Source organism: Lissotriton vulgaris, chromosome 1_1 (assembly GCF_964263255.1).
Source record: "Lissotriton vulgaris chromosome 1_1, aLisVul1.2, whole genome shotgun sequence".
Lineage (NCBI taxonomy): Eukaryota > Metazoa > Chordata > Amphibia > Caudata > Salamandridae > Lissotriton > Lissotriton vulgaris.
In genome coordinates this window covers 1699262848-1699287376 of record NC_141685.1, presented here as the reverse complement: position 1 = coordinate 1699287376, position 24529 = coordinate 1699262848, and the positions used below count along the sequence as shown (strand labels likewise).

The window sequence follows — 24529 nt, the reverse complement described above, 5'->3', positions numbered from 1 at the left end:
ATGACGAAGGGACGAGCCACATGGTTCCTCCCCGACTCTATGGTTCAAGTTATAATTAACACAGCACATAGTCCAGCACACTTAGGAGAGAAAGCCATGTTAGACAGCTTACAGAATCTTTGGTACAACAAACATTTACGAGCAGCCGCAAAACAGAAAGTGCGTACTTGCATGATCTGTTGTCAGTTCAATCCAGGAAAAGGTGTCCCCGTGGAACAGGGTGGATTTCATCCTCCTGACCATCCCTTTGAAGTCCTCCAGATGGATTATATCCAGATGGATAGATGTCGAGGATTTAAGTATGTCCTCGTAGTCGTATGTGCTCTTTCCCGATGGACAGAAGCATATCCAGTCCCCGATTACACTGCTGTAACCACTGCCAAACAGCTGGTACGTGAGTTTTTCCCGCGGTACGGTTTGCCCCGTGTTGTGTACTCTGATAATGGACAGCCATTCTCGTCCGAGCTTATGAAGCAGGTGTCACTCCTGTTAGGTTACCAGTGGAAGTTTCATTGTGTCCGACATCCTGAAGCCGCAGGTCTCGTAGAGACATAATCAGACCCTGAAAACTCGCCTAGCCAAAATATGTGCCGAGAAAGGTGTAGATTGGATAGTCGCCTTGCCAGTTGCACTCTTTTACATGCGAATGGTAGCTCATTCTAGGACAGGGCTATCCCCGTATGAGGTGGTCTTTGGAAGGCCTCCTAATATGTGGGGGACGCCTATGCCCCGTAGAATCACAGATGTCGATAGTTCTATGCTGACAGATTACTTGGCTGCATTGATGTCTGCACTACAATCTTGTCGTTCACAGGTCGCGGCTGCCTTTCCGGACAACACCCAAGTAAAGCCACACGAAGTCCGCCCAGGAGACCTGATTCTCGTAAGGAACTTCGACCGGAAGAGTCCGCTGGAACCCAGATGGAAGCAGCCGAAGTTGGTTTTGTTATCTACAAGGACTGCAGTTAAGGTGGAGGGGAGAAAAGGATGGCTCCATTCGAGCCATGTTAAAAAAATTCACAGACTATTGCCAGCCTCTCCCCTTAAGGACTGCCCACTTCCAGAGACTGAGTCTAAACTCCCCCTGCTAGAGAAAACTCCGCAACAGGAGTATCGTATGAAGTTGAGGTCTAGTAAGTCAGACAGTTTAATTGTTTAAGTCCCCTCCTGGGTGAAGCGGTTAGATAGGTTCCTGACATGTGTAAGATAGACCCCACTAGAGAGAGAGATAGACAGGAGATCAAGAAACAGAAATATTGTAAAAATCTCCAAAGCCGGTGTATTATAACATTACTCATTATGTTTTTTCTGAGTCTTACAATAATATGCACGAGTTACATGTTACATATGTTCTTTCCTATTGCACATTCTCTTTCTAATGACACTGCAGAACACACGTTTAGTGAACTGCCCCCACATGAGCTTTCCTATCGTTTAGCGATGCGCAACAATACATTCATCCGTATGTTACACCATTCTCACCAGACCAGCAATGCCACTTATTGCTGGATATGTGGCCGACTCCCTCTCTATCAGAACTACAAGGAAGCTCTGCCCCTCTTTCCTTACCCGTTCACACATAATGGTTCCTGTGGTGCATGGTTTACTTTAATGTCTTCCCTAGATAGTAAGTCCCAGGTTTCCCAAGGCAATTGGATATGGGGGAACCTGAATACAGTCATGAATAGAATATGTTTCCCAGATCAGGAAGGTCTTCCCCAGAGGACAGGGTCCGATCTAGAAAATGAAGTGTATGGATTAGGTAATTTTACACTCAACCTCATGATCCTGAACGTGCAGTCTGAGACTAATTCGGACTTACCGTCTATTACAGTTTTACCAGTAAAAGGTGAATTATGTGTCAGAAAGAATGGTTCAGTACATCTAGGTCACAGCGATTGTGATACTATTGTTGAATTCAGTGATAAAGGCAAGTCTACTTTCAGAGCTTCCCGACATTCATATTTCATTTGTGGTCAGACTGCCTACATACGTTTACCTCCAGACTGGGATGGTACTTGTTTTATTGCATTCCTACTGCCACCTGTTTTTCTAGCCCCATCTGATTATCACAGGAATTCCCGCCTCACTCATGTTAGACAGAAGAGAGATCTCCCAATAGTTGATCAGACTGAAACCACATGGGAACAATACACAGATTTCAACAAAGGTTTTTTTCCTTATTTAGGCACTGTCTCCAATAGTAAACTGATACGCAAATTGACCAGAATCCTTGAAGCAGTAGTGAACGAAACTACTTCTGCCCTAGGTAACTTAACAGAAGAGCAGTCTGCTATGAGACTTGTTGTTCTTCAGAACCGCCTTGTCCTTGACGTCATCCTGGCCGATAGGGGCGGGGCTTGTAGAGTCATCGGATCCAGTTGTTGCGTATTTATTCCAAATAACGCGCCATCCGTGTATAAGGCCATAACCAGGCTTCATGAAATAGCTCACCTGATACACCAGAATCCAGGCTCTTGGACTTGGTCCGGTTGGTTCTGGAGTGTAGTATCTGCCTGGGGATGGAAGCTATTGTCATTCCTAGGAATCGCACTGCTCATAGTATTCAGTTGTTGCCTATGTCTGCAATGTGGGCCAGCGATTTGCGGCTTGTGCGCCACAGCTTGTATTCCCCATCCAAGCTCGCGTTCCAGTTCCCGTCTGAAAAAAGATGAGCAGATGATGTTATATGAACAGATAGATGGCCTCATGAAGATAGATATATCCTGAAGGGAACGTAGGGGACAAGGAGGGAATGAGGTAATTGAAATTTTCATGGTCGAGTATGTCCCCTAACGTGTACCCCAACGTCTCCATGTACGTGCTTCAAGTACATGTAATTTCCCTCCATGACCGAATATGAAGACGCAAATACATTTGCGTCCAACGTGAACATGTCCTCTACCAGATCCACCTGGAATGGATCAATAATTCAGTTTCTAAACATGCCGTGCCAACGTCTTTACGTGGTGCACTTCTGAAATTCGCACACGTTTTCTCCATGTTTCCTGGCCCAGTCGAGCTAGGCCCTTAAATGAAGCCTCTCTGCCTCATCTCTCCTGTCTCCGACAGCTGTACGCATCCCTGACCCCTGCCATACTTCCTGCCAGCGCAGCGGTGCCCGGCTCGGCCTGGACTGTCTGCCAAATTCATGTTTTACCTACAGTTATCTGCTCAGCCTACTCGAAAACACATTCCAGTCTAGTGAATAGGTAAACATCTTCCCGGCTGCAGAGCAAAGGGCCCGGCCTTTTCTGTCCTCCTTGCAAGTGATTTATTGGCTCCGTTACCATGGTAGGCCCATGGCTCCGCACGTTGCACCCAGACACGTATGCACGCACTAGCTTTCAGTATGGGATGGCCCCTGCCCGAGAGACCTTTACTTCAGACACTACATCCCCCAAACATAAGATACCAGATATGCTATAGGTACAGGTTGCCCTGACACTCCAGACACCAGTCTCCTCCACTAGTGCTAAAGTCAAGCCCCCAGTTCCACGTCATGCTAGTTGCGCGCGCATCCGGGTTAAGGGTTTCTGCTAATCCTGCAACTTTCTCTATGCATCCACCCACATGTGACGATTCTTGTGACGTTTCTTTGACATGTACAGTGCACGCCCATGTGTACGCCTCTTTTTCACGCCTCCTCTTACGCACGTGTTCTTATCTCGCCCTTTTCACCTGTTACGCCTACTGTATTGGATTCAATTATGTTACTTTACTATATATAATGTGTAATGTTAATAAAACGTTGACTGTCCCTTCCCGAACCCTAGTGGTGACGGAACATGATATCCAACCTCGAGGTTCATTGTTCATTGTCCATTAAAGCCCGTATGACTCAGATACCACGGACTCTGCCTCTCATTTGAATGAGCTGTCTTGTAATGATAATTATGCGGAAAAATTGATTAGGTAAATTTATTTACCACACCTCTTTGGTTAGATCTAGAGGAATCTCTCATCTCTCCCTTTCGTTTTCAAGAGTATCTTATGTTCTCTCGCAAACCACAAGGTGTAGTTACTCCTATTATCAAACATACATCTAAACTTCTTCCTACTCTCCCTATCACTTCCTTTTTCGATCAACCCATTTGGCATAATGGTTCTATCTTGATAAATAAGAAGCCCATTTTTTGGAAGGCATGGAGATCTCGTGGTCTTATATGGGTTCACCAATTATATAATCATGGTCGGCCCCTTTCCTTCTCTTCGGCTTCTTCTTTGTTTAATTTTCCTTCTTCCTTTCGAACCAAATATTCCTTGTTAATTTCTGCTTTTCAAGAGGCTCACAACACCTATCTCACTTCTCCTTCTCCTGTTTATCCAATACCCTCCAGTATGCCTTCTTTGCACTCTTTACTCCTCAAACGTGCCAAGGCTTCCAAAATGTATGCTGCTCTTTTATCCTCCCCCTCACCTAGGCTTAAAACACAAACGGAGGAGACTTGGGAAATAGAGTTACAAGTTTCTTGGACTACTGCTCTCTGGGATAAAATTTGGCTTAAACTACGCAAATCTTCTAGTGCCGCCAGCGCAACTCAGACGTTATTTTTTATTTATAATCGCCTATTATTTTCCCCTCTCACTCTAAGCAAGCAATTTCTAGCTGTCACGGACTCATGCTGGTCGTGTACTAAGCCCAGAGCAGATCTTTTTCACATGCTTTTTGAATGCTCCTTAGTGCGCACCTTTTGGACGCAAGTATGGTCCCAGATTAACAACATTTTTCTCTCCACACACCCCTTTTCCGTCTCGCACATTTTCCTGGGGAGTCTCTCTCCTATTTGGAAACACTGCAATATGGGTACCAGAATTATAGATCTATTGTTAGCAGTTGCTTTTCAACAAATTACAAAAAATTGGAAAGACTTTACCAAAATATCTTATCAGGCCTGGTGGTATGCAGTCTGTTATAATCACAGTTTAGATACGACTTTTGTTTATCCATTGTCCATGGCGACGAAACGAAAAATGTATGGGCACCTGTTACCACCTTGTTTGATGATAGTGCCAGACAGTCTTTGCCTATTTCTCCTTTGCAACAAGAAGTTTCTAAGCCTCCGCGAGGATGCCTTGATGTTCCATATTGTTTAAATTTAATACATGTTGTTACTTTATATTTGCATTTCTGAATTACATTTGTTTTCATTGTGACTGTTATGTATAGTATATACCTTCTCAGCTGTATTTTGTTATAGTTATTAGTCGTGCTTATAGCATATTGCATTTTTCTTTTTCTTTCCTTCTCTCTTTTCTTTTTCTCTTCCTTTTCTCTCTTCTCTATACCTTCATTCTTTTCTCTTTTGCGATACTTTATACTTATTTCTTTTCTTTAGGAATATTTGAATTCATTTTTATGTAACATGTTTTTAGGTCTCGCCTTTACCATTCTGCAGGAATGGGAAATGGGGAGAATTCAAGTCGGTAAAATCCACTTCAAACCACGTGCTTTCAGCCGCGGTTTTTTTTAAGTTCACGTGAATCACGTGATTAAACATGAACGCGCATCGGCAGCATTTCTCCTGCAGGCTCGCAAAAAGCTCTCCTCCCTCCCCACATCAAAGGCATCAATCACCCTCCCACAGGCTTCCCCAGCGCTGCCCCGCCCCTGCTTCACAGCCAGGCCATCTGTTCCCTGCCAGACCACTCACACCTCCGTCACAGCATGCCAGTGTACTTCAAAGGCTTATCACTTCACACGGCCGGCCGCAGGCAGTGCAACCAGAGCACTTCAGTTGGTGTGCAGCCCCCCTTCCAGCACTGCCTTGTTACTCTCGGCAGCCGTGAGTCCCTAAACACTTTTTATTTTTAATTAGCAGCAGCATTTCTCCTGCGCCAGGCCACATCAAAGGCTCTGTGCCACTTTCACCCACACAGCAACACTTACAGACACGCAACGCCACTCACACCCACGCAAGCCCACTATCATCCACGCAACACCACACTCACCCACGCAACGCCACTCACTCACTCGCTCACGCAAAGCCACTCACACCCACACAGCACCACTTTCAGACACGCAACGTCACTCACACCCACGCAATGCCACACTCACCCAAGCAATGCCTCTCACCCAAGCAACACCACTCACCCACGCAACCCCGCTCATCCACGCAACGCCGCTCATCCACGCAACGCCGCTCATCCACGCAACGCCGCTCATCCACGCAACGCCGCTCATCCACGCAACGCCGCTCATCCACGCAACGCCGCTCATCCAAGCAACGCCACTCAGCCACGCAACGCCGCTCAGCCACGCAACGCCACTCAGCCACGCAACGCCACTCAGCCACGCAACGCCACTCACACACGCAACGCCACTCACACACGCAACGCCACTCACACACGCAACGCCACTCACACACGCAACGCCACTCACACGCAACGCCACTCACACCCACGCAGTGCCACTTTTACCCACACAGCACCACTTTCAGACACACAACGCCACTCACACCCTCGCAAGCCCACTCTCACACACGCAACGCCACTCTCACCCATGCAATGCCACTCACCCACGTAACGCGACTCACACACGCAACGCCACTCACCCACGCAACGCCACTCACCCACGCAACAACACTCACACATGCAACGCCACTCACCCACGCAACACAACTCACTCAAAGCCACTCACACACACGCAGTGCCACTTTCACCCACACTGTGCAGTGCACAATAGGTCTCGCAGTAGGAAAGTTGGAGCTATTGGTTTTGTAAATGACAAAGCCCTTTATGTTTTTAAAATGAAAACAAAAATAAAAGGCATTGTTATTTGCAATTGTAATAGCTCCAACTTTCCTACTGCGAGACCTATTGGCAACGCCAGTGCTTGTTTATGATATGTTATGCTTACCTTATCTGAACTTCTTTTAATAAAATGTTGTTCTTGAAACTAAAAAAAAAAAACCCTGATGAAGTCTCAAAAAAGTTCTGCCTTTGGGGAACGAAACGCGTTGGCTTTTTATTAACCATTTTGAAATAAAAGAAGAGATTAATGAAATCACAACGGACTACACGTGTTGTGTTCGGTGTACCTCCTTCTGTTTAATGTACTGTGGGAATCTGTAATCAGTGGCATCAAAAGTGGACAGGTCCCCGAGTACTGTGCAAGATCACCCTTATACGGCAGCAACAATACAGTGATAGCGCTATTCATTAAGTCTGTCACCTTGCAACGTTTAGGAATCAGTGCTCTGACATAGCCTAGGGGGCAGGTAGCGCTATATGAAAAGTACCAAGTAAATACACTGATACAATTTGAAACAGTGCTTTGTGATTTGGGAGCTTGGTGTAACACTGCACAGGGTTATGGGCAATGAAAGTGGATTTTTCAATAAAACAACCTAAATAGAGTTTTTCTGTTTTTATACTGTAAATTTATGTTACACCTTTGTTCGGAATTACCTCTCCGAGCCATCCTTAGGCAGAAAAGGAGAGTACGCAGATTAAATAAAGCCTGGAAATAAAGCAAAAGTACTACAAACCGACACGTGAAGAGAAACAGCCAGTTTAACAAGAAAAAAAGTGCAAGCGCTATGTCAGCGGGAGGGGGGAAGAAATCGTACCTCAATCACATCGGGAGCAACGGATGGGCACGGGTTAACTTGAATCAATCTGTGCTTTGTCCCTGCTCCACGAAAATGATTGGCAATCACATTTTGCAAGTGCAAGTTCTTAGTAAGCACATAATAGATCTTTTTCAACCAGACAATGTTCGATATCTGATAGGCGAGACCTAAAAAGTATTCCTTCTATCAGAACAGCAGCAGAAAAATCAAGTCCAATGCATACATATTTCAAGAAGAAGGATAGTTTAAAGCCACTGACTTTAAAGCCACTGGCACTTTGCCTATTTTACAGCACCTATACAGGAAAAATCTTTCATCATTAACTGAACTTTGAATGCTGAAAAGGAATCCTTATAAGACTAAACCTTCCATTAAAGTAAAAACCAGTTAAAAAAAAAGTAATTTTGGTTAAATATCATTAGCAATTAATACGCAGAATTATAGATCAGAGTAAAAACACACAAAGAAGCATCTGAAGGAATATAAACTCTAACTTACCTTTAACCCAATTCCTACATGTGGGGGGGTGTCACTGATTTGCCTGTCATCTGCTGAGCCTCCTCGTTTCAGATCAATCACAGGAGCCAGTACAGAGGCCTGTTTGGTCCTCTGTGTCTGTAATCAGAGAAATGTATTACCCTGAGTCCAGTAAATGAGGCAGTGTCCCAAATGAACAATTGAATATCATCTCTATATGCTACAGTACGAACACAAATCCAAGCTACTAATTTGTAAATCATGCTTACTGGCTCTTTATATAATGTTCTTTATTGTATCATCACTAGGACAATAGTAAAGTGGTTTCAAGTGACAGGAATTCACCTTAATCTTCGTTTTCCAGACAGGATCGCCTTAGAGCATTTGAACGCACTGAGCTTCCCCTTCAGGATTCAGAATCACTTAGTGTTGTTGCACCCTAGTACTTCAATAAGTAGGCCTAAAGGAAAGCTTCAAAAAACGAATGTATGGGCCAAGGATATGTCTTTGGGTATTTCACTGTATCTGTTGTGGTCCACAGATCAGCAGAACTTCTGAGAGTGGCACTGTGATGAATGTATGCTGTGCCCCCTACGCAGTGAGCCAGTGAGGTCTCCCTCCTGTGCAGTGAAGATATAATACCTGCATGTTATGCACGTAGTCTGCGATGCATGCATGCTGTGCATTAAGGCTACAATGTCTGCATTCTGTGCAGTAAGGCTGTAATTCATACTGGCTTCTTTTACCTTCGCTTGGGTCAGAGCTGCTTTCTTCACCTGCAGCTGAGACTGGAGAAGTTTGAAATTCTTTGACCAGCCTTCTGTCTTGGAATCGCTGGTCTCCACACCCATGTCATCGTACAAGGACATTGCTCTTCAATTTAATCTAGGAAACAAAGAGCAGTAAAGAACAAATAAAGTAACTGTTTTTACACTCATTAGTATGTCCCTCCATACTGCTGAGAAGAAATAGCATGCTAAGATTTAACAAAGCTCTTCAACCACAATATCTACAGTCGACAGAAAAACAATACACTGGTTGTTCATAAACCTTCAAAAAGTCTTAGGGAGTAGATATTCATTTAATGGGAGGTTCATTCCACTCAGCAAACCCACTTAACCTTTAATCTAAATGTACTAACAGTACTCGTAATGCGTTAGCGCTGTACGTGCTTTATTCACATCAAGAGCAGGTACTACATAGTGAGTTTCCTTCAGACACAACAGGTAAAGAACGGCACCTGCTTTCCCTATAACAGCAGGAAGGCGAGTAAGCAACAGACCCAATCTTTCTTATGGGGAATTTCGGGCCTAGTACGTGGTACATGACTTGATCAGTGGAAAGAGGGATTAAGGGTGAGGATTGCCTTGAAGAGAATTTTTACAGGGAAAAAGATGGCGAACAAGAGGCCAATCTGAGAGCAGCACTCTACTAGAGATCCTAGCAGCACTTGGGCTAGATCTGGGACGGGGACAGAAACCATAGGAGAGGTAAATGAAGTACAGCTGTTATATGCAAACTTCCTTTTGTCACACAAACAAAAGAACTCTACAAACGCCTCGTAATTTAACAAGCATTTACAATGCAATGGTCTCGGCATCATTAAAGGTAGAGCTATTGGCATTGCTCATGACATTTCTTTTTTTTTCTTTAAATCATAAATAAATGTCATTGTCATTTACATTGCCAATACACAGCACTCTGCACCTGCACTCACTACTCTGCACACACTCACTACTCTGCACTCACTACTCTGCACCTGCACTCACTACTCTGCACCTGCACTCACTACTCTGCACCTGCACTCACTACTCTGCACTCACTACTCTGCACCTGCACTCACACTTTGCACTCAACAGCACACACCACTCTTCACACACTCGCACTCTGCACTCAACAGCACACACCACTCTGCACACACTCGCACACTGCACTCAACAGCACACACCACTCTGCACCTGCACTCGCAGCTCTGCACCTGCACAGCATAATAGGTGATCTCAGGTGCAGCGTTAACTTTACACATACAGTCCTAGGATTAGTGTTAGAGTGCTGGGGTGGGAGACCTGCCAATCTAAGTAATTGCATTCACTTTTACCACGTCTTACCTTATTTTGTTATTATGTAAGCACATATTACCTCAACCTGGCACACATCTAGCCAGCTACAAAGCTCTGATAGTTAATGAATATTTATTGGCTGGATAACTGCCATGAGTCTGTTTAATCTGCCAAAAACACACATTATTTGCAATGCTATACAAAAGCTCAAAGTTCAAACGTAAATAATAATGCAGGAACAAATTAGCATGGAATTTGTCTAAAGAAAAGTGCAGAGGCTCAAAGTTTTCTTAGAGGCGTGTTGTTGCCAAATGCCGGGGTTGCCGATTAAGTTGATTCCACTTCAAGCAAGCCTTTTTTTACACCACCCTACACTCCCTGTCTCTTTATCTTAATCTTGCAGTATTTTCGCCAATGTGTCTCCCTTTGTCACCTTTTGCTTATCTTTCTCTTCATCCTTGTCTTCCACCTTTTCTGCCTTTCCAGCTTAGACCAAACAAAGTCTGACTATAAAAAATGCCCTGGTCTACAAAAATGAGCGTCTCTAGCCACCGGCTAAAATTAAGCACTGGGCGTCATGGTGTACAGTTCACAGAATACAGCAGCCAGCAAAAGAGTTTAAAACGCTGCATGTAACTTTTGAGAGCAGGAGAGCTGCGGGCAGAAGGAAGGGGGGCAGAGGAGAGACGAAGGGGGGAGGGGGGTGCGACGAGAGACGGAGAGCTGCGGATATCTGAATGCAGCTATCGGGCACCGGAGCAGAGTGTGACAATTAGCAACAGCGCACTAAATGGCAAGCAGGCTGCCTCAGTACTTACTGTGTCTAAGTGTCAGAGTCCAGGCTGGCGAGGTAAAGTTGCGGCCCGTGACAACGCCGCGTGAGGGCATGAGGTGCTGTCCTCTACTCTGCGCAAATTCAAAATGGGGGCTCGGGGGGCTTCTCTGCGTCCTGGGGCTGAGGTGTGTACTCCACGGCGTCGTGACTGCTGGAGTGAACTAAGTAGGAGAGAGAGATGGGAGCTCCGTGGGGGGGAGAGTGGGGGGGAGAGTGGGGGGAGGTGAGCAGCGGAAACGGGGGTGCGAGGAGAGACGAAGGGGGGGGCAGTGTGCGACGAGAGACGAAGGAGGGAAGGGGGGGTTGGGGGAGATAGACAGAAACTCGGGATCAGGCTGGATGCACATGATAAGAAACAGCGAGAAGCAGCATGGAAACAGGGACGTCTGGATCAAAAGTCGGGAGCAGCAGCAAGGGAACAGTGTCATGTGGGCCTCGGATAGACCGATCTAGCAGGATGAAGCTGTGGCATATTTTCCGGCATGATCAAAGACCTGCTCCATGACTATGCTTTAGTGGAGGTGTGGAGGCTCCTCAACCCTCGCAATAAATATCGTACTTTTGTCTCTTGTATGACTACTCGTAAAGAATTTCAGTTTTGGTCCCATAAACCGGAGCAGGGCCTGTGCAGTCACGTGCGAGCTGGCCACCGCACACAGCAGCAATTACACTTGCACCAGAGGTTATGAAGCAGCTCAAATACATTTACAATGTCGCATGAGAGCGGGGGACGAAGGAGAGCTGCGGGCGGAGGGAGGGGGTTAATGAGTATGCTTAGCAGGGCTGACCCGGCCTTTCCTTCTTCTCTGGAACAGAAACTGGGAACAGAAGAGGAAGTGCTGGGAAGACGGGCAACGAAATAAAAGGGAAAGTTTGGGTGGTAAAATTGGAGACATTACTGAAGCAAATGAGAAGGTGTGCACTTGTATGTCGTGGATAGTACTGACAGTTGTCTTGCTGCATACTCCAAACCAAGGAAAAGAGGATACATTTACTCAACTGACTCTGAGGAAAGTACACGGATGTGCAGATGGAAACGTTATTATGTGGTTATAAATGCAGAGTTGGCCAGAAACCGGTTAGATAATAACTGAAATACTGGCCCTGTAAGAAACCAATAATGCTATAAGATTGTCGGTGAGCAGAAGATGCTCCCAACTTTCCAAGAAGGTCGGTTGCTTTGAGGGATGTAGTATGGAAAAATGGCTGAAAGCTCCACCTTGTATCTGCAGGTAGGCATTATACTTGGCATTGCTCTTGTGGGTAAAGTACAGGTCATAGCGCTGCTGGGAGGATGGGAATGTCGTTGATGGGGGTACCCTGACTGTGCTACACATGGCTTTCTGTGGTGTCCATTGGCTGGCTGCGTGGAGTACCTTGAGGCTTTCTAGGTGTCAGACCATCTGCATGCGGGGTGGGGTTGGGGGGGGGGGGGGGGGGGAGGGGGGCTTGCCACCAGAGTGCCATGTGCGGCTTGATGGGTTCCATTCACAGACGAGGCTGTGACTGCGTTTTTACGTAAAACATGTGTGCTTTCGCCATGCTAGCTTCTGACACGACTTCCAGTTTAGTGTGATCCATAGTTCACTTTGTATACAAGTAAACGAAAGCCACTTAATTCACAGAGTTTTGCAGATGCACTTTCATAGCGTGAAGTTGCATCACATCGGGTTAGTCATTCATTCAGCGCTGGTACAGTGTCAGAGCTTCACGGAGGCGCTACAACGGCGTGTCTGTTTGGGAAAAGAGCCCTTTATTAGGAGTGCGCGGTTGGTCGATCGAGCATTGAGTCACGCTGGCTACCACAGGCGGCTTTCAGCAAGTGGGCGTCTTTAGTGGACGTGCACTGAAGAAACCCCAGGAAGTAGCTCTGTTTCAGTGAGCATGCAAGGGAAATTCCGACCCTGTGGGTGGGGGGGATGTGGTTTGAACAAAACCAAGGGGGGCGGTGAGGAGGGCGCCGAGTAAGAGGTGGCATATGATGCGCACACACAACACATCTGGAAGGAAAGCCGAGGCCTACAAATTAAGGTTAAACTATGGACCCCTGAATGTCCGAACAGTTATAAAAATCTAGAGGTCCGCAAGGGTGGATTGCACACGTGCTGCAAAGGAAGATATTCTTCCTTGTAAGGAGCAGAACCAATGGAACGTGGGTGCTTGAGTTTTAGGGACACAGAACCTCAGATCTCGAATGTCACAGGGTGCAAGGGCCTCAGCATCTGAGTACTCTAGTGCACAGACCCTCAGATCTCGCCTGTCACGGTGCAAAGGCCTCAGCATCTGAGTACTCCAGGGCACAGAACCTCAGATCTGGACTGTCACAGGGTGCACGGATCAACCGTGGGGCAGAGCAGGACGACGGAGCTGCGGGGAGAGGGAAGGGGGAGGGCAGAGCAGGACGACGGAGCTGCGGAGGGAAGGGGGGCAGAGCAGGACAACGGAGCTGCGGGCGGAGGGAAGGGGGGCAGAGCAGGACAACGGAGCTGCGGGCGGAGGGAAGGGGGGGGCAGAGCAGGACGACGGAGCTGCGGGCGGAGGGAAGGGGGGGGGGGCAGAGCAGGACGAAGGAGCTGCGGGCGGAGGGAGGGGGGGAGCGGGACCGGGACGAAGAAGGGCTGCGGGCGGAGGGATGGGGGAGGGGGACGGAGCTGCGTGCGGATGGAAGGACAGAGCTGGACGAAGGAAAGCGGAGGGAAGGGGGGACGAGCAGAGCAGCTCAGAGCAGCTCTGGAAACAACCACCGTCTTTCTCCGAGGCAAAGCAGAAATGCCTCGGAGAAAGCATGGTCATTTTCGCATTTGGGGGCGTGTTTTGCTGTTCTGAGTGACGGACAACGTCACTGTCTAAAGAACGCAAAAAATCACGCCCCCAAATCCGAAAAGGACGGGGCTACATTGGAGTGACTGATCTCTCCTCCAATGGCTGGCCTCCGTTTAGGAAGCCAGCCAATGAAGGAGAGAGGGGGCACGGAGGAGGGACATTCACCGCTACTCAGACTCATTAAATCTCCGGCCTAAGACTGCGCAAGCGCAGCCTTTTAGGCCTTCGACCTAAAAAGTAGCACAACTAATTATCTGTTTATCATTTGCTGAGGTCCATAAGAAATGCTCTGTCTTGCCCGTGCTTTACTGCTCTCGGACAACTTATTGGGATTCCTGATCCCGTCAGTAATGTTGAAAAAGGCTACAGAGCTGGTGCAGATGACAAGAACAGAGTGGGTATATGGTGTTCCCTTAGCGCAGCCAATGGTGGAGGGTGTCAACGTCCTGCAGCACTCTTATGCAGAACGCAAATGCTGATGTGAGCAAGCAGACTCTGCTTCCACCAGGGCCTTCCCAATGCAGGACCAGATGACGAAATGCACAGAATTGCAGACACTTCTATTGACCTTCTGAAAGACAGAGAGGAGTTTCATGACTCCGATGGAAAGAAGGATTGAGGCAGCACAAGAAGAATGCCATCACAAAACAAGCATTTGCAATGCAATAGGTCTCGTATTAGGAAAGTTTGAGCTAGTGGTCTTGTAAACTACATTTTTTTTATTTATGTGTTTGTTTTGAAAATAGCTAAATTAATAGCTTTGTCATTTACAATGCCAATAGTTATAACTTTCGCAAATGTGACACCTATAGCATTTGTAATGTAACATGTTTTGTATATACGTGACTTAGATTTATTGATATTATAAATAACAATGGCTTTTCATTTTTTTAAATAATTAATACTTAAATAAAAGTGATTGTAATTTATATTGGCAATAGCTTAAACTTTTGTAAATAACTTTTGTGAAGATTATGTTCATCGTATTTTATTGTGACGAAAATCCAAGAACAGAAGTGAAATATTAACATCTTTTGTGACATTTGTAATAAAGCTTGAAACATTGAGAGAACATATTTGAACCAGTTGTTGTTGAATGGTTGCACAGATTGATGCTGTGATGGCGCGGAGTGATGCTGTGGCGTTCAGTGATGCTGTGGTAGCGCATAGTGATGTTGTGGAGCCCCTGAGTGATGCTGTGGGGCCCCTGAGTGATGCTGTGGGGCCCCTGAGTGATGCTGTGGAGGCCCTGAGTGATGCTGTGGTAGAGCATAGTGCTGCTGTGGTAGCGCATAGTGCTGCTGTGGTAGCGCATAGTGCTGCTGTGGTAGCGCATAGTGCTGCTGTGGTAGCGCATAGTGCTGCTGTGGTAGCGCATAGTGCTGCTGTGGTAGCGCATAGTGCTGCTGTGGTAGCGCATAGTGCTGCTGTGGTGGTGCTGAGTGATGCTGTGGTGGTGGTGCTGAGGGATGCTGTGGTGGCGGTGCGGAGGGATGCTGTGGTGGCGGTGCGGAGGGATGCTGTGGTGGCGGTGCGGAGGGATGCTGTGGTGGCGGTGCGGAGGGATGCTGTGGTGGCGGTGCTGAGAGATGCTGTGGTGGCGGTGCTGAGAGATGCTGTGGTGGCGGTGCTGAGAGATGCTGTGGTGGCGGTGCTGAGTGATGCTGTGGTGGCGGTGCTGAGTGATGCTGTGGTGGCGGTGCTGAGTGATGCTGTGGTGGCGGTGCTGAGTGATGCTGTGGTGGCGGTGCTGAGTGATGCTGTGGTGGCGGTGCTGAGTGATGCTGTGGTGGCGGTGCTGAGTGATGCTGTGGTCGCGGTGCTGAGTGATGCTGTGGTGGCGGTGCTGAGTGATGCTGTGGTGGCGGTGCTGAGTGATGCTGTGGTGGCGGTGCTGAGTGATGCTGTGGTGGCGGTGCTGAGTGATGCTGTGGTGGCGGTGCTGAGTGATGCTGTGGTGGCGGTGCTGAGTGATGCTGTGGTGGCGGTGCTGAGTGATGCTGTGGTGGCGGTGCTGAGTGATGCTGTGGTGGTGCTGAGTGATGCTGTGGTGGTGCTGAGTGATGCTGTGGTGGTGCTGAGTGATGCTGTGGTGGTGCTGAGTGATGATGTGGTGGTGCTGAGTGATGCTGTTGTGGTGCTGAGTGATGCTGTTGTGGTGCTGAGTGATGCTGTTGTGGTGCTGAGTGATGCTGTTGTGGTGCTGAGTGATGCTGTTGTGGTGCTGAGTGATGCTGTTGTGGTGCTGAGTGATGCTGTTGTGGTGCTGAGTGATGCTGTGGTGGGGCTGAGTGATGCTGTGGTGGTGCCAAGTGATAATGTGGTGGTGCCGAGTGATAATGTGGTGGTGCCGAGTGATAATGTGGTGGTGCCGAGTGATAATGTGGTGGTGCCGAGTGATAATGTGGTGGTGCTGAGTGATGCTGGGGTAGCGCTGAGTGATGATGTGGTGGTGCTGAGTGATGCTGGGGTGGCGCTGAGTGATGCTGGGGTGGCGCTGAGTGATGCTGGGGTAGCGCTGAGTGATGCTGGGGTAGCGCTGAGTGATGATGTGGTGGTGCTGAGTGATGCTGTGGTGGTGCTGAGTAGTGCTGTGGTGGTGCCGAGTGATAATGTGGTGGTGCCGAGTGATAATGTGGTGGTGCCGAGTGATAATGTGGTGGTGCCGAGTGATAATGTGGTGGTGCCGAGTGATAATGTGGTGGTGCCGAGTGATAATGTGGTGGTGCCGAGTGATAATGTGGTGGTGCCGAGTGATGCTGGGGTAGCGCTGAGAGATGGTGCTGTTGTGGTGCTGGGGTGGTGCTGAGTGATGCTGGGGTGGCGCTGAGTGATGCTGGGGTGGCGCTGAGTGATGCTGGGGTGGCGCTGAGTGATGCTGGGGTGGCGCTGAGTGATGCTGGGGTGGCGCTGAGTGATGCTGGGGTGGCGCTGAGTGATGCTGGGGTGGCGCTGAGTGATGCTGGGGTGGCGCTGAGTGATGCTGGGGTGGCGCTGAGTGATGCTGGGGTGGCGCTGAGTGATGCTGGGGTGGCGCTGAGTGATGCTGGAGTGGCGGTGAGTGATGCTGGAGTGGCGGTGAGTGATGCTGGAGTGGCGGTGAGTGATGCTGGAGTGGCGGTGAGTGATGCTGGAGTGGCGCTGAGTGATGCTGGAATGGCGCTGAGTGATGCTGGGGTGGTGTTGAGTGATGCTAGGGTGGCGCTGAGTGATGCTGGGGTGGTGCTGAGTGATGCTGGAGTGGCGCTCAGTGATGCTGGAGTGGTGCTGAGTGGTGCTGAGTGATGCTGTGGTATTGCTGTGGTGGTTGTGGCTACACAGGCCTTTACTGCCTATATGTGCTCGAAATCCCCAGCCTTTCCCTATCGGTTTCCAGTTACCTGTGTCCTAATGCGACCAATGATGGTGAAGGTCGAACATTCTGATAAGACAATGACTTTAAAAGCGTAGGCTGTGCCTGTATCTCTCCCGACTCCCATGGGTCCTGCTACAGGACTTGTGTTTTCATAAACATTAGGTATAACCCTATATTGTTTTTTGTTGACTAACGAGGAAAACAGTGGAGGGGGCATTCACGCATTTCATAAACATTACATTCCTTGGTCCAGCTATCTGAGCCCAGAGAAACGTCACGGGCAGATAGTATACATATTTACTAAACACCACGAGAATATTGCTTCAGTGACTACCGAATAATCAAAGAACTGAACCGCTGAAGGTATTTATGCACGTGTATGTATGTGTGTGTGGATACGTGTAGGCATGGGTGTATATGCGAGCATATCTGTGTATATGTGAGCATGTTTTAGTGTGTGTGTGTGTAAGTATGTACGCGCATTTGTGTGCGCGTATGTATTTTGTGTGGTGGCGTTTGTGTGTAGGGGTTTATGTGTATTTGGTTGTTTGTGAATGTTTGTGTGGGTGGGTGTAATCTTTGCTTATTTGTGTGGTTGCGTGTGAATATTTGTAATGTACGTATGTCTGTGTGCGTATTTATGTGGTTGTGCGGGTAGGTGTGTATATGGGGCTAATGAATGTGTGCGAATGTGTATTTGCATAGCTGCGTCTGTGCGTGTGGATATATTTGCATGGGTACCAAGTGTATTGTTGTGGTTGCGTTTGCGGGGTTCGCAGAGTAGGTGTATTAATGTGGTTGTTTGTGTCTGTGAGGCGTCTGGTTTATTTGCTTGCCCAGATACGTGTATTTGAGTAGTTGCGTCTGTGTGTGTAACTGTGTATGTATATTTGGGTAGTTGCGTGTGCGTTTGTTTGTGTGGTTGGTTGTTTAGGTGTGTGTGTGTATTTTTGCGTGGTAGATATGTATGTGAGATTTTGCATGTGGGAGCATTTGTTCATGTGCATTCATGTGGCTGATTTGTTTGTACGTGTGTGTACACAGACAGAAGACAACTGTGGTGCACTGAAACCAAACAAAAGAGGGCATGTATTCATGAAAGGGCAAAGGCAGAAAGGCAAAGCCGGCAATTATCCCAGTCTTCCGGAGGTACAATCCTCGCAGGTTTAAATGCATTATGTTGTAGCTTATAGTGGCTTTTTTAAGTAAATTCCAACTTCTATTGAATCGTCTGTTTCAGAACACACTCTTTCAGTCACTTGAGAAGCAGTGGCGGAGATAACGACAGTAGAGAGGGTGAGAAAGAGAACAAACAAGAGAAAAGGAGAGAGACCGGAGAAGACGTGACAATACGAAGAAAGAGCTAAAGAGAGGCAGGAAGGATAGAAGGGGAGGGGAGATGAAAGAGAAAGAATGAGGATGAAAGGGAGAATACAGCGGGAAGTAGGAAAGAATAGTGTGGAGAGAGAAAGAAACAAAGTGTGAGATAGCAAGAGAAAACGATAGGGGTGACAGAAGTAAACATAGGAAAGAAGCAGACGAGAAAAGAAATAAAGGGGTGAGAGAAAGAATAAATAAAGAAGGGGTGAGGGACAGAGATTTGGAAAAGTCAGTCCTAAGAAGTCAGCCTTAGGGTCCTGGCAGGGGTGAATTAGGGGGGAGGAGAAGTGATGCTGAGCGCGCGCTTGGAAAGCTTCACGCTTCAATACCTGAGGCCGAGCGCATGCTGGGGAAGCTTCAGATGCCTGTGGGAGGGAGGCTGATGGCTTTGATGTGGGCGCGCGTTCCGCACGAGTGCACCACATGAACTGGACACAATCCGCGATGGTTTCAAAGCTTGGTTTGCCCTCTATACTCTCGTCTATTTATCCCTTACGGGATAGAATTGTCGAAACCTAATAGAGGGAGTGTGGACGAGACGTATGTGGAAACCAGACAAATTGGGTAAACAAGGAATGAGATGAGTGATGAGAACCTACTACCGAGGACCGAGTGGCAGTTCCTGGGATGGCTTTCACGCTAGGAGCTCACCTCTCGCCCTGCTGAGGTCCCGCTGTGGTGTGCCGTTTGTTTTCCGTGGCTGTGGTGGCGGCCGGGCTTTGCTCCACCGCGTGTCATCTTCCAGCACTTCCGACTGGCCGGGCTTGGCTCTGCCGGTCGGGAGACACAGAACTACAGATCCCAGCAGCCTCTAAGCAAAGGTCGCCTCCCCCATCATCACCTTTCAGTGCCAGGAGGCGCATAAAGCTGCGCCTACTACCGAGGACCGAGTGGCAGTTCCTGGGAGGGCTTTCTCGCTAGGAGCTCACCTCCCGCCCTGCTGAGGTCCCGCTGTGGTGTGCTGTTTGTTTTCAGTGGCTGTGGTGGCGGCCGGGCTTTGCTCCGCCGCGTGTCATCTTCCAGCACTTCCGACTGGCCGGGCTTAGCTCCACCGGTCGGGAGACACAGAACTACAGATCCCAGCAGCCTCTAAGCAAAGGTCGCCTCCCCCATCATCACCTTTCAGCGCCAGGAGGCGCATAAAGCTGTGCCTACTTCCTCGTCCCACGAGGACGCGCGCGGGACGCGCCGGGCTAAGCCCGGGCAAAGGGCGGGCCCTCTGAGGCCCTCGGAGACCGCAGAAGACCGGGCCGGGCAACCTTCCTTGGCTTTCCTACCTTTTGTACAACTAGGGTAATCCCACACTGTGTTTGACTATAAAAGATTATCGGCCTGTTAGATTCCTGATGGAGGGTAAAAGTAAAAGCAGAGCTGTGGTAAGAAAAACACCTATGCACACACGTTCCGCTACAAGAAAACAAATATTGGTGCCAACTCCTTTACCTACCCTAACTGCAATTGACAGAATGTTGCAACAAACTATTGGGGTTGTTGTTAACGCTATTGAAAACACAGAAAGGAGACTTTCCCTACCAGCCAGTATGTGTTTAATAAGTCAATCGCCAAAAGTTACCAACACTCAGGTTAGCGTTACAAATGAAACAACGATATCACATGACTCTATTTTGTTAGAATCTTTTACAGGTTTGCCAAGGTATGACCCAATACAATCTAATGTACCACAACCTTTAGAACCCACTGTTTTCTGTGTTAGGAAGAGCAGGCTGTCAATAACACCTGACTTGTCAGCTAGTATAACACCGCAGCCCCTAACGCAGACTGATGTGCCTATAGACATAGGGGAACTGGATGGTTGTGACACTAATGCCATCATCTCAATTGTACAAACTAGTGACATCAGTTTGTTAAATAGCGAAATCGATTGTGATTCTGCCCCACCTAAAAGGAAATCTACCCAAAGTAGAAAAAGGTTGATAATTAATAAGCAGGGTAAAACATATAGAAGGAAAAAGAAGAGAGCTGTACAAACCTCAGTAACCTGTGAAAGAGAGGGTGAGATACACCAGCGTAGCGGAGACACACACTTAAAGGACACATACGCGAAGGAAATACTAATTCCAAATAATGTTGAAGTACTTGTAGCATATCAGGACAAAATGGTAAAATCTCATATTGCACCAGTGATGGAATCTCTAGAAATGTTAAGTAAACAAGCATTTACAATGCAACGGTCTCGCCTTTGCAAAAGTTAGAGCTATTGGCATTGTAAATGACAAATTTTGTATTTATGTGTTGGTTTTGAAAACAGATAAATAAATGGCATTGTCATTTACAATGCCAATAGCTTAATCTCTCGCAAATGTGAGACCCATGTGCAGCTCCCCCCCCCCCCACACACACACACACACAGAGCCACACACACACACACAGCCACACACATGGATGTGGTGGTAGTGGATCTGGTGGATGTGGTGGTGGTGGTGGTGGTGGATGTGGTGGTGGAGGATGATGTGGTGGAGGAGGATGTGGTGGTGGAGGATGTGGTGGTGGAGGATGTGGTGGTGGAGGATGTGGTGGTGGATGGGGTGGTGGTGGTGGATGTGGTGGGTGTGGTGCTGGTGGATGAGGTGGTGGTGGATGAGGAGGTGGTGGGTGTGGTGCATGTGGTGGTGGTGTATGTGGTGTTGGTGGTGGATGTGGTGTTTGATGTGGTGGTGGTGGATGTGGTGGTGGATGGGGTGGATGTGGTGAATGTGGTGGTGGTGATGGATGTGGTGGTGGATGTGGTGGGTGTGGTGCATGTGGATGAGGTGGTGGTGGATGAGGTGGTGGTGGTGGATGAGGTGGTGGTGGATGGCTACAGTGTGGTTGGGAGAAACAAGTTGTGTGTTTTTGTGGGAGGCCACCAGACAGAACAAACGCAATTGTAAACCCTTTAACCATAGTTAGGAAAGAGGACAACTACCAGATTCCCGTGCTACAGAATATTCCAGAATCCCCTTTTGCACAACTACATGAAAGTAAAGATATAGCTCCTTTGAGGAAGTGCTTGCCTCACAGCTCTCTTCAACTCCGTCTTCCGGCCCCTGCTGGGGAATGACATACGTGACTCACTCACAGCTCCCCTGCACTGTTTGGGGTGAGGGGGTGCTTGTCTCACTCCCCTCTTACACTAGTTTGCTTAAAAGCACTTTTCGGTTGAAAGGCATGACTTTGATGTGTATTCCTCCGGGATACTGTTGCGCACATGAAACGCTCCTCCCATACCTCTCTTACAATCATCTTCCTTAACAGCACTATAGGGGGTTGAAATGCATGACCTGAATCTATAATCTTCCACTCATCTGCCTTCGGGATACTGTTGCGCATATGTAACGCTTTTCTCATACCTGTCTTACACTCATCTTCCTTAACAGCACCATTGGGGGATGAAATGCTTGACTCATACCTGTATTCCATTCAGCTGCCTTTACAGCGCTTATTGAGGGTTGAAATGCTTGACTCGCATCTCTCCCTTCCACTAATCTATTCTAACAACACTATTGGGGGAAAAAATGCAAGGCCCATATATGCCTTCCATTCATGTGCGTTAACAACACTGTTTATGGATGAAATGCCTGACTCATATAGGTTTCCTACTGACGTATCTTAACAGTACTTTTCCGGGGGGGTTGAAATGCTTGGTTCACGCTTCTCGTCCACGCTATTTGTTCCTGGACACCTAGCGGCAAGGAGGGAACAGCGGTGGAGGTGGTATTAGCACCAAGGTGGAGAATACTAAAATGACAAGCCTGTGGGTGGGGATGTGACATAAACACAGCAAGTTGCAGAGATAAGAAAAAAAGGAACCGCCGGAATGCCTAGTGCGCAGGGAACCGTGGAGCGCGTCTCACCGTTGGGTCTCATGTTGCAGCACAGGGCGGCCACCAGCATCAGCCTGGTCTCCATCTCGCCTCCTTGTGTTCTCCCAACACCAGTCTGCGCCTCTTGTTCCTGACAGCCTCGTAAGTACGTCTCACACGGAGAACCGCCGCAGGCACGGGGGCCGCAGAAGGCTCCCGCCTTCCACCTCGAGCGCATTGGGATGATGCCGGCAGGGACAGCGCAAGTGGAGTCCCTCCTGAATGACAAACAGCGCTTCTCCTCAGCCTTGCACAAAGCGCCGACCCGCTGACAACTCAGGCTGATGGGGCTGTCCAGGCGAGCGCGTGGTGGGTGGGAGCGCTTGAAAGTTAAGAGGCCCCTGCGCGTGCTCATCTGCTGTCCGGGGGCAAGATCCAGGCGCGAGCTGAAAGACAAGCCGTGCGCATGCCCATGTGCTGTCGTGAACCAAGCTGATTGACACGCTGTGAAAAGCAGGCGCAGCCCGGGTGAGGAGCGAAGAAGCCCCTCCCGCCTGGCGTCGACGAGTCTTCCGTTTCAAGGCTTCTTGGTTGGTTGGCTATCAGTCAGAAACCAATCAGAAACCTATCAGAAACCAACCAATCAGAAACCTTGACTTCCACCGGCACCAATCCCAGTGCGGCTCCTCGTCTGACGTCAGAGGAGCTGCGCTCGGGATTTCTGAGGCTCCCGAAGTTCCCGGGCTGCGGCGGTGTTTACGGTGAGGCAACTTACTTAGAATTTCCCTACAATGCCGCTGTGGGAGGCGGCGGTGATTTTAAACAGCGCTCCTTCTTGCACAGAGCTCCACAGTGCCTTCCCATGCGTAAGGGGAGAGGAGCCCGGTGAGTAGGGTTGAGGGTGGGGGTGTACGCGCGTGTGTCTGCTTAAGGGGGGTGCGTGTGTGTATGCAGCGTGTGTCTGTTTAAGGGGGGGTGCGTGTGTGTGTGTATGCAGTGTGTGTATGTGCGCATGCGTGAGTGTGGCTTGGTTTCAGAATGGGAAAATGAGGCACGGCGACGTGCGCGCTCACGAGGTAGAATCTCCGGCAGGAGACGCTCGTGACAGTCTGCTGTCTACATTCCCCCGAAAGTGATTACATTAGTTGTCTCCCTAGACAGCAAAAAGCTTTGCTTTTTGCTTTCGTCTAGGCGAGACCTAAAAAGTAGAGAACCTAGAAAAACTGGGCATAGCCAATTTGGATGTCCTAGAACACCTGGGCACGCAAGCCAGATCCCATACAACTAATGTACATTCTGGGAGTCCGAGCAAAAATACATCAAGTACAGCAACCCGAATCCCAAGTTTGTCCACTACGGTGGCGAATCCGGTAACATCTGTAAGTGGAATGCAAAAGCCAGCAACAACTGCCCTTAAGATAGTAGATAGGCAGAAAGTAATTGGGGGCCAGAGGAACATCAGTGACTCTGTGTACAACAATAAGAACTTGCCAGTACCAAGGCGCCAAACTAATAACATTATCCCAGCCACAATTAATTTGCCACCTGAATGTAGACCATATGTAGCGATCCTCGCTAATGTTCCCAAATTGCTGCCCACCAAACTTGAAAATCAGGAAACCTTAAAAAATAAACCCCTGCATTGGTTGGTGAAAAACTGTGGCTTCCCAATACGAGGGGCAGGTGAAATTATAACTACGCAGAGGGTAGGTTGGGTGGGACCAAATAAAAAGGAGATAAATGGGGACTGTATAGTTATACATTTTATGACTACTCAGTGGGCGAGAAATTCGATTTTACATGCACCCATGCCATCGAATCATGAATATAACACCACGCTGTTTCCACTTGATTATTTTTATAGGAATCAGTCAGGAAGACAAACTACTACACATACCTTCAAGCATCCAAGAGTTGCCCTTATCAATCGTCCTAATGCTGTCCCCATTCTCCCCCCTTTATTTTCTAATATATATGAAAACTTTTTGGTTCGAACCTCCAATAGATTTCAGTTGTTCAACTCATTAGAGGAGAATGATTGACTGAATGATTCATCTATGGCCCCGCACCCTGGAAGTGCCGTAGTGGGTGATACAGTAATTATGGAAAAAGAGTTGGGGGACCAAAGCGTTGTAAAAAACTGTAACTGAGTCAAAGTTAATTTTGCTTAAAAATGTGTCATGTATAGATAATGATATAGATAATGATGTAACTGTGACAAA

At 48.1% G+C, this 24529-nt stretch overlaps 1 protein-coding gene across 2 annotated transcripts in view; it reads right to left on the bottom strand.

The window, feature by feature from the left end:
• RBM17 (RNA binding motif protein 17) overlaps nt 1–24529 on the bottom strand; it is a 286908-nt gene that overhangs the window by 249535 nt on the left and 12844 nt on the right. For both annotated transcript variants that reach the window (XM_086918944.1, XM_086918945.1), the window contains exons 2-3: nt 8798–8936; nt 8073–8189 (exon numbers count right to left, since the gene is read on the bottom strand). In XM_086918944.1, the coding sequence (XP_086775070.1) occupies nt 8073–8189; nt 8798–8920 (240 nt within the window). In that variant the 5' untranslated portion in view covers nt 8921–8936. The remainder of the gene's footprint in view (nt 1–8072; nt 8190–8797; nt 8937–24529) is intronic.